The sequence below is a fragment of the Nothobranchius furzeri genome, chromosome 15 (assembly GCF_043380555.1).
Source record: "Nothobranchius furzeri strain GRZ-AD chromosome 15, NfurGRZ-RIMD1, whole genome shotgun sequence".
In the NCBI taxonomy this organism is placed as follows: Eukaryota; Metazoa; Chordata; class Actinopteri; order Cyprinodontiformes; family Nothobranchiidae; genus Nothobranchius; species Nothobranchius furzeri.
Window position 1 is genome coordinate 33,351,714 of NC_091755.1, and position 15,469 is coordinate 33,367,182.

Genomic DNA, 15,469 nt, shown 5'->3' on the forward strand with positions numbered 1-15,469 from the left:
CAAGTATTTTTTTAGCTTCGTCTTCGTCTTCTTCCGCTTATCCGGGTCCGGGTCGCGGGGGCAGCATCCCAACTAGGGAGCTCCAGACCATCCTCACCCCCGGCCACCTCCACCAGCTCCTCCGGCAGGATCCCAAGGCGTTCCCGGACCAGATTGGAGATGTAACCTCTCCAACGTGTCCTGGGTCGACCCGGGGGCCTCCTGCCGGCAGGATTATTGAGGATTTTTAAAGAAGGCTTTTCACATTTAACCCTTAAGGACCCAAGCTCTTTTGAAATAGAAAATAGATAAGAATAAATATCTAAATGCAGAAAAAACGTAAAATAAAAAAAGTGTAAAATAATTTTCCACATGTATAGAATGTCACTTGGAGTTGTCAAGCTTGAAAATATGACTCCAGAATCAAATTTGCAGCTATTTGAAATGGGATGTGGCACATGTATCACCTCAGGGTTAAAATATTTTCCTTTAGTTTTATTTATTACTTGATCTTTCCTCATCTGTGTTTGAATAACTGCAACAGACTTTGCAATGGTACATTTGTGTATTTTTGCAAACTCTTGACAAAAACATAAAGCCTTGTAATTAATTTTATTTAACATTTGTGATTAAATAAATTATGTCATAAGAACACTGTGAAACACAATCAGGCTGTTTAAAAAGAGCTTTTAACTCCACATTAAATGCTTCACAAAAAGCAAAAGTCCAAACTTTTTCTTCATGTACTCAAACACTTGGAACGCTGACACATATTCTTGTGCATGAATAAATCAACTGCATGAACCTAAAAGGTTTTAGTCACACAAACTGGCGAATACATAATATTTAACTGCCACTCTGTCTGGCATAACAAAATTAGGAAGATTGGCAGAAAAAAATGGCCAATCAGGAACAGCTTGATGAAGCCATTATTGTTACTCTTCTGATGTCTGCAGTGATCTTTGTCGCAGTCACTTCTGCAGTCTTTGATTGCAAGGGAATTCTTGGCAGGTTACATCATCCTTCCAGATAAAAGTCAGCTAGAGAATCAAAGCTTATGTGTTCTTTAGTGAAACAAAGCAAAATCCTGTGATGGATTGTAGGGTTGGACACCTTCCCTTATCTTACGTGTTGTAAATGCGTATAAAACTTGTTTTCTGTGGATGAAGACAAAATTCAGTGCTTGAGGCAAAAAAACCTTTGCTGCTACATGAGAGCTTTTAGATCAAAATCCTAAGCAAACTTTAAGTTTCTTATTTCATTAGCTCATTGTTTAGCTTTCTTTATCATTTAAATTTACTGATTGGCTTAATGAACTGACCTGTATTGGATTGTTTACTATGTGAAGTACCTTGAGACGACGATCGGCATGATTTGGCGCTATATAAATAAACTTGGATTGAATTGAACAGAATTTAATTTAAAGTATCTTTGCCAAATACTAGCACACCAGTTTTCCTTTAGGTGGCCCAACTGAGTGGACTTTTGACTCGGATGGTTAAAAAAAAAAAAGAAACTGCACACTTGGTGATGTTTCCAAGCTTTTAATATCACTACAGTGGTTCTGAACTTTAATCCAGTTTTTAGCACAATAAAACTCCTAATGAGGACTTTTAGGATTTAAGACCATGATTACACCAAAGTTTGTTAGAAACACACACCCTATGGTGGTAATTTGGAGTTGAAAATGGCCAGAAATTTCTATTTTTCTGACTTTCACTGTGCAATTGGTCTGCCAACCAAAAACTATAAAACATAAAGGCTTGAACTGTTCTCTCTTACATACTTAATTTTTTCTTTTGAGTGTTTTTGATCCTTTCTCTTGTCTTTTTAGTGTCCCAGTAAAATCACAAACCAGCCTGGCAGGGAGTTCGGCAGCACCAAGGACTTTCCTGACGCAGTTCTGCACTTCGCTCGCAGCCATCCACTGATGTGGCGGTCGGTGTATCCAGCGCTACGCCAGCCTGTGCTTGTGAAAGCCAACATTCCCTACAAGCTCAAACAAATTGTGGTTGACAGGGTTGAAGCAGAAGATGGCCAGTATGATGTCATGTTCATTGGTACAGGTACGCACATGTGATTCAACGTGCTTCCAAAATACCAAACTTGCTAACAGATTAGCTCTGTGTTCAACATTTTATTCAGAAATTAGATTGTGCATCGTTACCAATCTGCACAAGAGCGTAAATGCAATTATTTTGTTTCATTGCTGAAGCGTTTTAGAAGCAAAAACAATGAGTGGCAAAAATGCTTAGATTTTCCTGTGGTTTTGATTTGTGACATTTTACTTATTATATTATTTGTTTGCTTTTCTTTCAGATGTTGGTAAAGTTTTGAAGGTTATTGTTTTGCACAGTGGAAACAGTCTTGAAACAGAGGAGGTCACACTGGAGGAGCTGCAAGTCTTTAAAGTAAGCAAACATTAAATTAATTTCTGTTTATTTATATAGTTCCAAATAACAAGTGTCATCTCAAGGCACTTGTCCTTACCACTGCATTGAGGTCAGTTCATTATGTAAGGAAACCCAGCAGATTGCATCGAGTCACTGACTTGTTGTGTCAGTGACGTTACCGCAATCACCATACTGAGCAAGCATGTAGCGACAGTGGAGAGGAAAACCCCCCTTTAACAGGAATCGTGTTTATGATTGGATAGAACTAGGGCTGCAAGAAAATATCGATGCACTGAAAAATGTTGCGATTCCGAATCCATATTCAGAAGCAGTGAACTGATTTAAGAATCTACATGCAAACATTTTTCTTTTGTGTGGTGTAATTCAAACTCCGGGTGGCCGCAGTTTTTACTATCTTCGTTCTGAAAGAACAATGAGATTGTGATAAAACTGGACGTGTCTTGTTGCTTCAGATCTGAATTTTCAAATTTAATTCCAGCTTTAAAATTGAAAATATAATCTGGCTTTTAGAATCACAACATATCGTATTGCTTTCCTTTTATTTTGATGTATATCATTTAGCCACATTTGCGTGTATTTATTTGCTACACTTAATAGCTTAATAAAAGCTCTGAAATATATTTTAACAAAACACGCTCTCACATCTTTATCTTCCAAGTCATGTTTGCATTACGAGTCGTTATTGTTTCCTTGCAGATGCCAACTCCAATTACATCAATGGAAATATCAGTGAAGAGGGTGAGTTAGTCTGACCAAGGCCATTAACTTTAAACGAAACATTCTCATTATGACCCCTCTACCTTCGTTTACTTCCATCTTTTCAAACAGCAAGCCCTGTACATGGGCTCACCAGCAGGTGTGGCGCAGGTGAAGCTGCATCGCTGTGAGACTTATGGGAAAGCCTGCGCCGAGTGCTGCCTGGCCAGAGATCCTTACTGTGCCTGGGATGGATCATGCTGTTCACGATTTCTCCCTAACAGCAAACGGCGCTACCGCAGGCAGGACATCAGGAACGGAAACCCTGCCATGCAGTGTGTGGACCAGAATCTGAGCGGTACATTAACTTTACCTTTAATTTGTTTTTTTTTTTTTTTTTTGGGGGGGGGGGGGGGGGGGGGGGGGTGTCCTGGACTGTTTCCTGGCCAGGTATGGCGTCTTAAGTGTCTTTTGCAAGCCTGAAAAACTGATTTAGAGCCAGTTTCTCTGATTTAGTTGGGTCATAGTGAAAAAGAGGTCTGATATTTGTCCAAGCAATCAGTTCCTGTGTTTATGCTCAGCTGAGCTTTATAATGTTGCTGGTAACAAATGTTGAAAAAGGTTATGTCCTCATATATCAGAAGGGTGAAATCAAACACTAAAAGAATGGAAATGAAAGAAGAGAATAAAGCAAATTAACTCTAGATAAACTACATTAAACCTTTTTGCTGATTCATTATTATGATACAGCCCTGGTGGCCTAGTGGTAAAGTCTCTGGATACAGCAGATCAGGGTTCAATTCACACCAGAGCCATAAAATATTGGGGTGCATGGTGGCGCAGCAGTTGGCACTGTTGCCTCGCAGCAAGAAGTTTGCAGGTTTGAAACTCGGCTGTGGCCTTTCTACATGGAGTTGCGTATTCTCTCCATACATGCGTGGGTTTCCTCCAGGCACTCCGGTTTCCCCCACAGATCACAACATTCCCTATATAGCTAAAAAACTGTACGTCACTTTGGATAAAAGCGTCTGCTAAATAAATAAACATTTTTTGTCACAGAAACATAATTTTACAGGTTTTCTTGGCACCGCTGCTGTATTCTGTATCTGCTTTAATCTTTCACAACTGTGTCTTAAGTTTACCATTTCAGTTGTCTCTTAAAGGCGCCAGCTCCCAGCTCCCTTCAAAATTTTTTAAAGCTTGTTTTAGCAAATCTGTTATTGATCAAATGTTTGTGTCTGCCTTGCAGGCAGGATGAAAACCAAAAAGCAAAGTTTGTGTCAAAAAGTCTGTTTATTTCCAGCTTAATAAAACCCATTTTACACAAATGAAGAATGCTCTGGCTCAAGCAACCCAAAGTGCCTGCAGTGTAATGCGTTTTAAAACGCTTCTGCAGGACATGGTAGCACTTTTACAATAAGTGATGCAACTCTGTCCCAGTCTGTTTTAGTGGTTGTGCAGATTAAACAGCTCAGTGTTCGAGGTCATGAAAGAGAAGGCGTTCTTTGACGAGATGAGTTTGTTCCGCTATTGTGAAAGCACAAAATAAAAGTGAACTGGTTTAAGACTAGTGTAGACGGATGGCAGAGCCAGAAAAATGTGATGAAGGAAAGGCACTGACCCAACAAGTCACTCTGAAGGCAGCGTGACTTGAACTTTATAGCTGTTAAGTCGAAAAAGACAAGTGAAAAGGATTTAAAAGGATGATGTGGATTCTAAAGAGGTTACAAACATTTGGACAGACTGTAAATTAAGAACTTAAGCAAAGGAGCGGACATGGAGTCTGTTTTTGCTCACCTGAGTGAGGAAGTGAAGTGATGAAAGATGTCTCACTTAAAGTCCCCAGATGGACGATCTATCTTCAGTTCAAGGAATCAGGTTTGTGTTAAAGTGAGACCTCTAGACTCTAGAGGATCTTTGCTTTTGCAGCTGAGGCTGAAATTGCAAAGACTCTCCTGATTGAGCTTTAAAGAGACAGTGTGCATTTTCCCTGGCGATAGGGGCCAGTACATATAAATCACTGCAAGCAAGCATTATTTTTGTGTTCAAATAAGACCTTACCAACGGATGGCCATTAGGGTCAAAAATCCCTGAAAGTGTAACCTCCAGCAAAATAACAAGAACATCAGATTCCCTTTCATCACTGGCAACAAGTGAAGAGGTAAATGTGTAAAACAACAACATTTATGAATGGTGAAAGTTTTGTAACCATTTCTTACTAATCAGTAAATGTGTTTTGACCTCACGGGCTTCCGTAGAAGGAAACACAGCATCCAATATGGTGTCGCCCAGAGATTTAGACCCGCTCCCATGTATTTTAGAACAGATTTTTATGGTGATATGTTGTGAAACTGCCAATGATTTTCAACAACTGGTCATTTTGATGGATATTTCCAGAGATTAATGGTACAAACTACACATTATCAATTTAAAGTTCAAATTCTAGTTTTAACAAAAGGTTTAGAAGATTTAATTTAAAAGTTCCCAAGATCTTTTGAGCAAGCATGTAGTGACAGTGGAGAGGAAGACTCCTCTTTAGCAGGAGAAAACCTCCAGCAGTCTGCTGAGACATCACAGCTGATGATTGTTGTAACTCTTTTTTTTTAAGAACCAAATCCTATTTCCATCTTAGACATTTACAATTAGCATCATATCCTGTACCGACTGCACTAACTAAATATGGTTTAAATCTGTGTTTCCTTCACTGAGAAGACCTGGATGTGACGGAGGAGAAGCTGGTTTATGGGACTGAGAAAAACAGCACCTTCCTTGAGTGTGTTCCTCACTCACCACAAGCTACCATCACATGGCTCGTCCAGCGCGATGACCGCAAGGAAGAGGTGAGAAGATTAGACACAACTATTGGCTCAAAATTAATAAACTATTCAATAAAATGCAGATTAAATTAAGGGAATATCTGATGAAAAACAAAAAGTGTTGATAGGTTTGATGAAAACTCTGAGGACCGGTGGCCTGCCTGTAAAGAGAGATTAGTGTGTAAATGTGGCATGTGTCTGACACGTTTGACATGTGTTTTAAATTAAGCCACTTTAATTCAAAGCAAAGTGCACCATTGGGCTGTCTCTTGAGTAAACAGTGAATGCTTCACAAACCTCAGCCACATGCCATCGACAGATCAAATGTCATTTAAGTCCACCGTCCACTGAGACTTCAACACAAAGCCGTGAAGTCATTTAAAGCTGGATTTGGAAAGTGCTGTTGCTGTGCGTCCACACCCACGGGAATCTTGCATCTGTTCGAGGTTATGTGTCTCAGTCAGCCATGTAAGTATTAAGGCATTACAACTCCTCTCTGTTTCTCTGCAAATAAACGTGTAGCTGCCACCAGCTGACCTGACTGCCGTGTTTATGTTGGCACTGAGGGACAGCTAGAGAGGGAGAGGGAGAGGATCTGAAAATGAGAGACAGGAGGGAGAAAATGGATGGAATAAAGGTGGAGGGGAGTTGGACAGAGTTTGGGTGGGTATATGAAGAAAGGAAGAAAGAACTGAGTTAAAAATGTGATTATACACTAAATTCGCCGTTTTCAGCTCAGGCCTTAAAAAATAACACCAGCAGCATCCATTCTTTGTGTGTTTTAGTCATACGTTAGACTGAGTGATGCAGTCCGTACTATTTTTTCTCCTATCGATACTTTTGCTAAATTACGATCCAAATCAAACTGATTTTAAGTCAAGTGTAACAGTTTTGGTGCTTCTGAAAATATTTTTGGGTCGAAAAATTTGAAGCAACTGGTTTGTCAGTAAAGTCATTCATCAACTGGTCTTTTCGTGGGTAAGGCTGAAGGAAAATCTTTAGAAAAATGTGGAATCAGTGCAGTAGGACAGTGGTTCCCAAACCTCAGATCCACAAATTAGCAATTTTCAAGACAAAATACCTCAGGTATCTCAAACAGGCTTCAAAAGCTAAATAATTCATTTCATAAAGCAAACTGCTTCAACTCATGTTCACATGTCTAAATTCATGACTTTGTAGTTGAGTTTTTGTAACAATTATGCTATAAATAAAGCTTCAGCAACAGCTTTCCATAGGGATGCACGTTTCAAAGATTTGTTGAATCAGTTTTTGAAGCCCTTAATGGTGAATGCTGGGTTAACCGTAAACTCTCCGTTGTTGTGAAGAGGTAACAGAGCCAGTGTTTCTGTAACAGGGGTCTGGAATTTTCAGGTATATATAAATATATATATGAGCTACATTTTTTTAATCACAATTTTTTATCCTCATTTTAACACAGTTTTTAACCCTCCTACTGTCTTTATGGGTGACACCGCGGGGAAAGTTGACCATTGAGCAGGATGGATGGTTTATCCCTTAAGGTCCACGTGGCAGGGGTGAGGTGGTGCTCACTCCTCACCCGTGCCACCTGTAGCGACATGAATGGCCTCATTTGTGACCCAAAGGTCACACTTCCCCAGCTAGGTCGAGCTTGGTCAAGCTGTACTTCTGTCCACAGATTATCCATCACGTAAAGTCTGCTAAACCATCTTTAATCTGACTGCTGTTCCGTCCCAAGATGAAGGACACTTCAAGATTTAAAAGAATCATTTTTAATAAACTCTTTTCACTGTTTATTACAAGGTTCATAAATAATCATCATGGTTCATTATAAATGTATTAATAATAATTATTATTTATGATAATCAGTAATGTTTGATCAGTAACCAGAAGGTCATGTACACTTATACACACCATGCAACACTGAATTCAGGTTAAAGGTTACTGCTCTCACATGTCTTTGCTCCATAACCAAAGCTTTCTATCTCTGAGAGGGCGTGTTCTGAGGTTTAATAAAAACCAAACTCCTCAGTTCAAGCTGTCAGTTCCTAACCAACCAAAATCTCTCCGTGGCACGAGAGTCCCAGAGGATAAGGGTCGGCTGCCCAAAACCTCCACCTAAGCTTTTCTGTCACGCCGATAGAATTGCTCCGAATAAACGCCACCTGCACCAGCTGACGCAAAACTCCTTCAGAGTTAAGTTAAGATGCAAGCTCAACACCTGTGTACCCTGCGGCAACTCTTGGACCAGAGAGTCAGTACCACTCGGGTCTTCCCTACCGGACCGAGTACCCAGAGGCTGACAACATCCTCCCTTTGACCTCCGGATCCACACAGAGGGTCGTCTGATCGATGAGGTAGAACACAGATAGCGTCCGATGCTGTTCTCTTTAAGAAATAACTTGGTTAGCTGCAAAACAAACTCTTTCACCCAGAATGCGTTTCTCTCTCTGATAGGAACCTTCTGAGATTGTCCATGCTACATAATGGACAGTGGGAGGGTTAATCAGCTTTTTTAAAATGTTTTTATTTTTTTATCTATTTTTTTCAAATTAGTTGTTCTTGTGAAGCGCCTCATGATTTTTATCTTGAGAGGCGCTATATAAACGATCGTTTTCTTTCTGCAAACTGATGTATAAAGACAAACCTGCTCTGTTCCACTCTCAGGTGAAGCTGGACGATCGAGTGATGATAACAGAACAAGGTCTGCTGTTTCGCCAGCTGTTTCGTCAGGATGAAGGCGTGTACATCTGCCGCTCTCGAGAGCATGGCTTCACACAAACACTAGCTCGCATCACCCTGGAGGTACTGCATGGCGACACTGTGGATGAACTCATAGCTCGTGACAACGCAGGCCTCTCTGACACATTCAAAGACAGGTCTATGGGAAGCCACAGGCCCTGGATGCCTTGTGGTGCTTACAGCAGAGGCGGTCCCCCAAGTCAAATCGGGCAGTCGCGTACGTGGTTCAAGGACATCATGCAGCTCGTTGGACCATCAAACTTGCCACACGTGGAGGAGTACTGTGAGAGGATGTGGTGCAATGACAAGCTCAGACGGAAACACAAGAGCATGCTGGAAAAATACCGTCAAGCACAGGAGAGCGCAAGGAAGACCCGGAGCAAGAACTCTGGTGAACGCAACCGGACACCGCGAGATCTACGGTCCAGGCAGGAGTAACAGAAGAAACGGAGGGCAGTGCAGAAGTGGAAAATATTAATCTTTGTAATTAAGATTTTGGGACAAACTTAGTTAGGTGTATAAATATGAGGAATCTGTCTCTTTAGTCCTTAGTGGAGAAAGACAAAGAAAAGGGATTCAACTGAATATTTAAAAGATGCAGAGCACAACTCGAAGGAAGAAAAAACTCCAGCATACCATCTTGCATCACACGCCAGCACTTCCCCACCGTTAGAAGGTTGGTAAGGTTTCAGGCTTTTCCTGGAGAGACTTTGCTGAAAAGAATCAAGGACTCAATCAAGGTTTAATGAAGAAGAGATGGTGATTCAGTTACTCTCCAAGGATGCTTTCAGAAGAACAGAATAACGTCACTCATCTCTTTTGCATCCTTCTGTTATGTTCTTGTTTTAAATCACTTCAGGAAATGGTCTCAAACCTGAGCCTGACTGCAGGTTGACCTCACCAACACAAGACCCTGCTTTCTTCACCCTCTTTGGCTTGTATTGATTTATTTTTTTCTTGCCTTCGTGAAACCTTTTTAGTTTTTTAGTTTTGTAAACTAATTTCTGAAAAATTACTACTCACATGCATAGTTCCATATTGGACGCTTTCCTACAGTTGAATCACTGGATTCATTTCTTTTTCAGTTTATATTTAAGTCTCTGTGTCTCTTACTCTGCTTTAGCCTAGATTAATTACGTTCCAGGATATTTTCATAAGAAACTAGTGTATACACACACACTCTGATGTTAACTGAAACCTCAGTCACCCATCGGACCGATTGTATAAGCTCAACTAACTCGGAACGTTTTCATGAGACGATGGTTGATGGTTCAACAGATTTAAGGCACGTGACTTTACTTTTTAATCTTGTGGACCGAGTCTTCCATTAAACATGAGCTACAGATCAAAAGTCCAGCCTCACACATGCAAACAGAAAGGGTTTTCAGTTGCTTGATTATTGGTTACATGAGCTGGCCCACCTCTTGGCAAGTTAACCTGTTGGATCCAGTATCTAAACCACTTGGATACAATTAGCCAGGCTGCCAGAACATATCTGACCCGACACATTCAGAACCTTTGTGAAGGTCCTGTGGTGTTTGTCACACTGTTGTGTTGATTTGCATGAGTTGGACCTTTGTTCTGGTGCGTCTGACTGTTACTTCAGGTCTAGAAGCTTCGGAGGAGCAGAAAACATCTTTGAGAAGGTGTTGTGCTGCTGAATGATGATCAGGAAACAAAGTTTGCTGAAACGTCACATCACAAAATAACCCGTTTTATCTTCATCACCTGTGAGGGCTTTTTATTGTTGTCAGATCTTCAATATTTGTTGCATTTAATGACTAAAACATTCCTTAACATTATTAGAACTTTTTCAAAAAAATGCATATTTTGCTAAAATGTAGCTCAATAGAAATGTAGCCCTAGCAGCATTCTTCCCAAACTGACAGTAGATCACTGGATGTTTAAGGTTCTCGTGTTTTTTCTGCTTTATTAAAGGTGTGGGAAACATGTTTAATCAATACATTTGCAATAGGCATGAATGCCTTGCAAGCCGCACTCGGGACAAAAAATCAAAAAACAGAAATGTCATTGATCAGAACTGACAAGTCTGCTGCAGCTAAGAGTTGCAGCAGAGGAGTAACTTATTTCTTGATGTTTGGACATCTTGCCTCGGAGCAACACAACTCTACCACTGACTCGGTTTGCTCTGTGGCATGGATGTTTTATCTCCACAAATAACACAAGCCTGGAGGAGCTTCTGCTGTGTGGTGGAGTTGCTAATGCCAACAGTTAACTTCTACTAGCTGGACATTCTCTGCTATTTGCTAGATGCTAAAACAACAACAGCCGTCCCCGTCATGAGTCAAGATGGGTAAGTCTGTGAATGTTAAGTGACAGTGTGACGTAGATCTGTCAGGATTTTCTAATCCTAGATTTTCACCATCTATTTTCTATCAGAAGCTAATTCGGGAGATTGGTGTAGGAGACTATTTTCATGTTCAGCCTGCACAGTGACCAGTGTAGGAGACTATTTTCATGTTCAGCCTGCACAGTGACCAGTTAGAATCAGAAATAATCGTTAAAATGGTTTTTCAGAGCTCCACACCTTACTTGGTTTTGAAGGTTGTGTTAAATGTGATGTTTCCTTTAATCATGGGTAAATTAAAATGTACAGTCAGATTAAGAAATGTAAACAAAGAAGGGATTTAGAATCATTAAAATAGGATTTGTGTGTATCACACAGACTTGAAACAGAAACGCTCAGTTTGGTCAGAGTTAAAAACAAAACCTTTTGTCTAGATCTTCTAATATAGTTGAAATAAACAAGATCCACTGTCCTAAACTATTCTGCTGTAACTTTTAAAATAGATCTGGTTTGTTTTAAACTCCAAACCCTTTGGGAAGCATCGCTACACCATTTACTCTTTTTGCCCTTTGAAGTGAGTGAGTGGCTTCTCATTAAAGAGGCAGGAAGGTTGTGAGATTGTTTTTTTCTGATGGTACTATAAGCTTGTAATGTTGGCTGCATTTTAAATGTGCAAATCTGTATAATTACATATTTACTCTACAAATCATGCCTATAAAACATTTCAGCATATGCATTATTTTAGTTACTGTATGTGTTGCTAAACTGAGCTGGAAGAATTACAGTATATTCCTCATGCAATCAATTTACAGTTATGAGATTGTGTAAAGAGCATCGGTTAAAACTAAATAGGACATTTCTCTAGTTGTGGTTGTTGACTGTATTTAAGCTTCTTTCATAAGATGTGAATAACTGTCCTCAAACAGACAAATGAGTGTTCACTCTTGTTACTGTGATTGTAAACCATCAACATATTTATGATCCATGAAGCAATTGTTTCTTCTTTCGTTGTGCAAGTGAGGAGAAGCTGTGATGAGTCAGCTCCTCTAACTCTGAAATCGTGGTCTTGAGTCAGAAAAGGGTAGAATGCCCTCACCGGGTCGGGGACGAGGTCCTGCCCCAAGTGGAGGAGTTTAAGTAAGAGTCTTGTTCATGAGTGAGGGAAAAATGGAGCACAAGATCAACAGGCGGATTGGTGCTGCGTCTGCAGCGATGCGGGGGTGTTGTACCGATCTGTCGTGGTGAAGAGAGAGCAGAGCTGGAACACAAAACTCTGTTTACCGTTCGATCTACGTTCCAACCCTCATGGTCACGAGCTTTGGGTAGTGAACGAAAGAACGAGATCGCTGGTGCAAGCGGCTGAAGTTAGTTTTCTCCGCAGGGTGGCTGGGCTCTCCCTTAAAAATGGGGTGAGACGCTCGGTCATCCGGGAGGGGCTTGGAGTAGATCCGCCGCTCCCCCACATTAAGAGGAGCCAGTTGGGGGGCTCGGGCATCTGGTCAGGATGCCTCTTGGACGGCTTCCTGGTGATGTTTTCCAAGCACGTTCAGCTGGGAGGAGACCTAAAGGAAGACCCAGGACATGCTAGAGGGACTATGTTACTCAGCTGGCCAGGGAACACCTTAGGAGGAGCTGGCCCAAGTTCCAAGGGAGAGGGAAGTCTGGGCCTCCCTGCTAAGGCTGCTGCACCTGCGACCTGACCCCAGATAAGGGGAAGAAGATGGATGGAAACGTGCTGCAAGACAGAACATTGAACATTGAAAAAAAGACTTATTTGTGTTATTTACAGACCACATTAAAACATTTGACACAATCGTTTAAATGTTGAAACTTTATTATGATATTGCATGAGAAGTTGGATTGTTTGTGTCCTCTTAAGTTCACTATTTTCAGTACAGTTTGCTTTTCCTATAACTTTTATCTGAAACACTTTAGTCTCACTTTAGTTTTTGCCTTAATGTTGAACTGTGTTATTTGATTTGAGAAAAGAAACATGAGTTTATCTTTGTAAAAAATTAGTTTTCACTTCAACTGATCGAGTTATGGAGACCTGCTGCTCCTGCCGAGTGGTTGTGCTCTTTTTAGAAGTAGACTACATCCTTTTACTTTCCCAACCCAGAGGCTACATGGTGATTAATTAAAATGTTTATATGACATGACCATAAGGAGTGAGAAATCCAACCATTTGTTCTCCAAATTTAAAAATTTTATAATACAAAATAATAATAAAAAATATGTTAGGATACAGAAAGATTATTTTCTTCCATCGTAGTGTAAGCGGTTTGAACTGGTCACAGGGTGTACGAGGGTAATGGATAGTGTATTTATGTTATTTAAATGTTTTTTTCTGCATGCATGCTATAAAGTTGTAAACTATTTAACATCATTAAAAGTGGGTCTTTTAACATCAGAAAATCCTCCAATCTGATTTGTTTTGTTCTAACTTCAATCCAGAGTAGACTAATGGTGCCAGGCTAATAAAAACACAGACAGCAGCTCTTTGAAATGTGCTATTCTTTTCAGCTGTGGAGTTTACTGCAGTAAACTGAAACACACACACACACACACACACACACACACACACACACACACACACACACACACACACACACACACACACACACACACACACAGTTTGATGTTAAACCAGAAATACCCAGACTTGCACACCTGCACCAGAGCTGTTTGGCTTCATTGACTTGCTTGTTTTCCCACGTCTTTCATTTGTTTTTTTCCAAACGTGTCATTCCTTGTTTATGTTTGTTTATTTATTTAGCAGACGCTTTTATCAAAAGCGACTTACAATTTATAACCTACAGGGCTTGTTGTGATATTCTTGGCTTGGGATAAAAATGGGAAGAAAATCAAACTTCTATGTTCAGAAAAGCAACTCTTTATGCAGTACATACCTCTAAAATCAATTATTAGTAATTAAAAAGTACTTTTTCCTACTGTGGGGACCAGCCTTTTGTCCTCAAAATGTCCCTACAATGTATACATACAAACTACACACACGGAGTGTAAATGCACAGAGTTGTGCCTAACCGTGTGTGTGGACTTCAAAAGCTTTTTTATATTGGCAGAAAGACATATGAGCAAGTGATTGGAGAGTTATGAGCCCAGTTTTGACCCATTACGTTACCCAGCAACTGCATCTGGCCATGCGTGTGATTGGAGGGTAATTGGGCTGTAACATCTGGAATTCTGGACTAACAATGGCTGCTTGTCACTTCAGCAAACACATGATCACATAAAATTTTTTTACCTTAAACCGGATCTGCAATATGCCTTTGCACCCCGTCTGCTGCTGCAACCTTCCAATTTTCTCACAAATGCAGAATAAATGACTACAATTAGTGCAATATAAATAAAATTCCCTTTCACATGCAAACATGCCAGGACAGGAGTGTGCATGCAGAGCTTTAGAGAGGTGACTACCATGTTAATTTTATAGTGAAGTATTTATGTTGAAAAACCATTCACTGGATTAGCTTACATTGTGCAATAAATCCTATAATTGACAGCAGTGAATAAATCAAATCTGTCTGTGCAAATGAAGCATGCTAGCAAATGCATAATTTCCATAAAGCTAAAAACCAGCCCAAGCCTTGGCCAGCACTTTATCACAATGCATCACTGTTGTTCCATTACATATTTCCCTCCGAATCTGTAAAAAGTTATTTTACAGTGTAGAAATGACTCATTATTCTCTTGACTGTGTCCAGTCTGGATCTATGAAATATGTATTACTGAGGACTGAGTAGGAGAAGGAAAAAATCCTGTACCAAACATTACATGTACAGTTACACCTCAGACAATGTCAGCAGAACGGGGGAAAGTCATTAAGTTGTTAACAAGAAACGATTGTCAGAGACTTGGACAGATGGTGGGAAATTCCTGTTCAACACCAAAAAGACCTCCTGTTTCTACATTCTGTGTTTCAGGATGTTTCACTAGCTGCTTTGTTCAGGTTTAGATGCAGAAACTGTTGAGTTTTTAAACAAATTCCAGATTTGTTTTGAACTTTGTCTTTTCACCATTATCTAAAACCATCCTTTGTGCTTCAGCTGGAAGCTCCAGATGTTTCCTTCCTCCATCTTCCTCCAGCAGCTGGTTCTGTTTGGGTCACATTAACGTTGTTGGCAGGGATTGTGGCGTCTGGTTTTGACAGTGATGTATGTTCTGAGCAGTACAGCCCCAGATTTATGAAACTTTTAAAGACAGAGACTATTTTACATGCTTTCATCTCATCACGGTTGGATTAATGCAACAGCTTTCTGCAAGCCTGAACTTATTGATTTAATTGCTCCAGACTTTAAAGAATTCAGACTCTGGGCTCAGATAACACAATAGCATCGTTATTTACTTACATTATTAAATTATTGGCTTACAGCGTGTTTTTTCTTTCAGGAAAGATCTTAAGATTATGTTATGGACCTTCTAGGTCTCCCCCAATTTACATCTCTGAGCTAGAAGGGAAAAGCCTTTTTCAACCGAGTTAAGTGAGGATATCCGTGTGATACTTTTGGTAGCTT

At 40.2% G+C, this 15,469-nt stretch overlaps 1 protein-coding gene across 1 annotated transcript in view; it reads left to right on the forward strand.

The window, feature by feature from the left end:
- Positions 1-9,508, forward strand: part of sema3bl (sema domain, immunoglobulin domain (Ig), short basic domain, secreted, (semaphorin) 3bl) — a 79,878-nt gene extending 70,370 nt beyond the window's left edge. The window contains exons 11-16 of the mRNA XM_015967390.3: positions 1,814-2,045; positions 2,299-2,390; positions 3,090-3,131; positions 3,222-3,447; positions 5,802-5,929; positions 8,552-9,508. Of these exons, the coding sequence (XP_015822876.1) occupies positions 1,814-2,045; positions 2,299-2,390; positions 3,090-3,131; positions 3,222-3,447; positions 5,802-5,929; positions 8,552-9,064 (1,233 nt within the window). The 3' untranslated portion in view covers positions 9,065-9,508. The remainder of the gene's footprint in view (positions 1-1,813; positions 2,046-2,298; positions 2,391-3,089; positions 3,132-3,221; positions 3,448-5,801; positions 5,930-8,551) is intronic.
- The last annotated feature ends 5,961 nt before the right edge of the window (positions 9,509-15,469 follow it).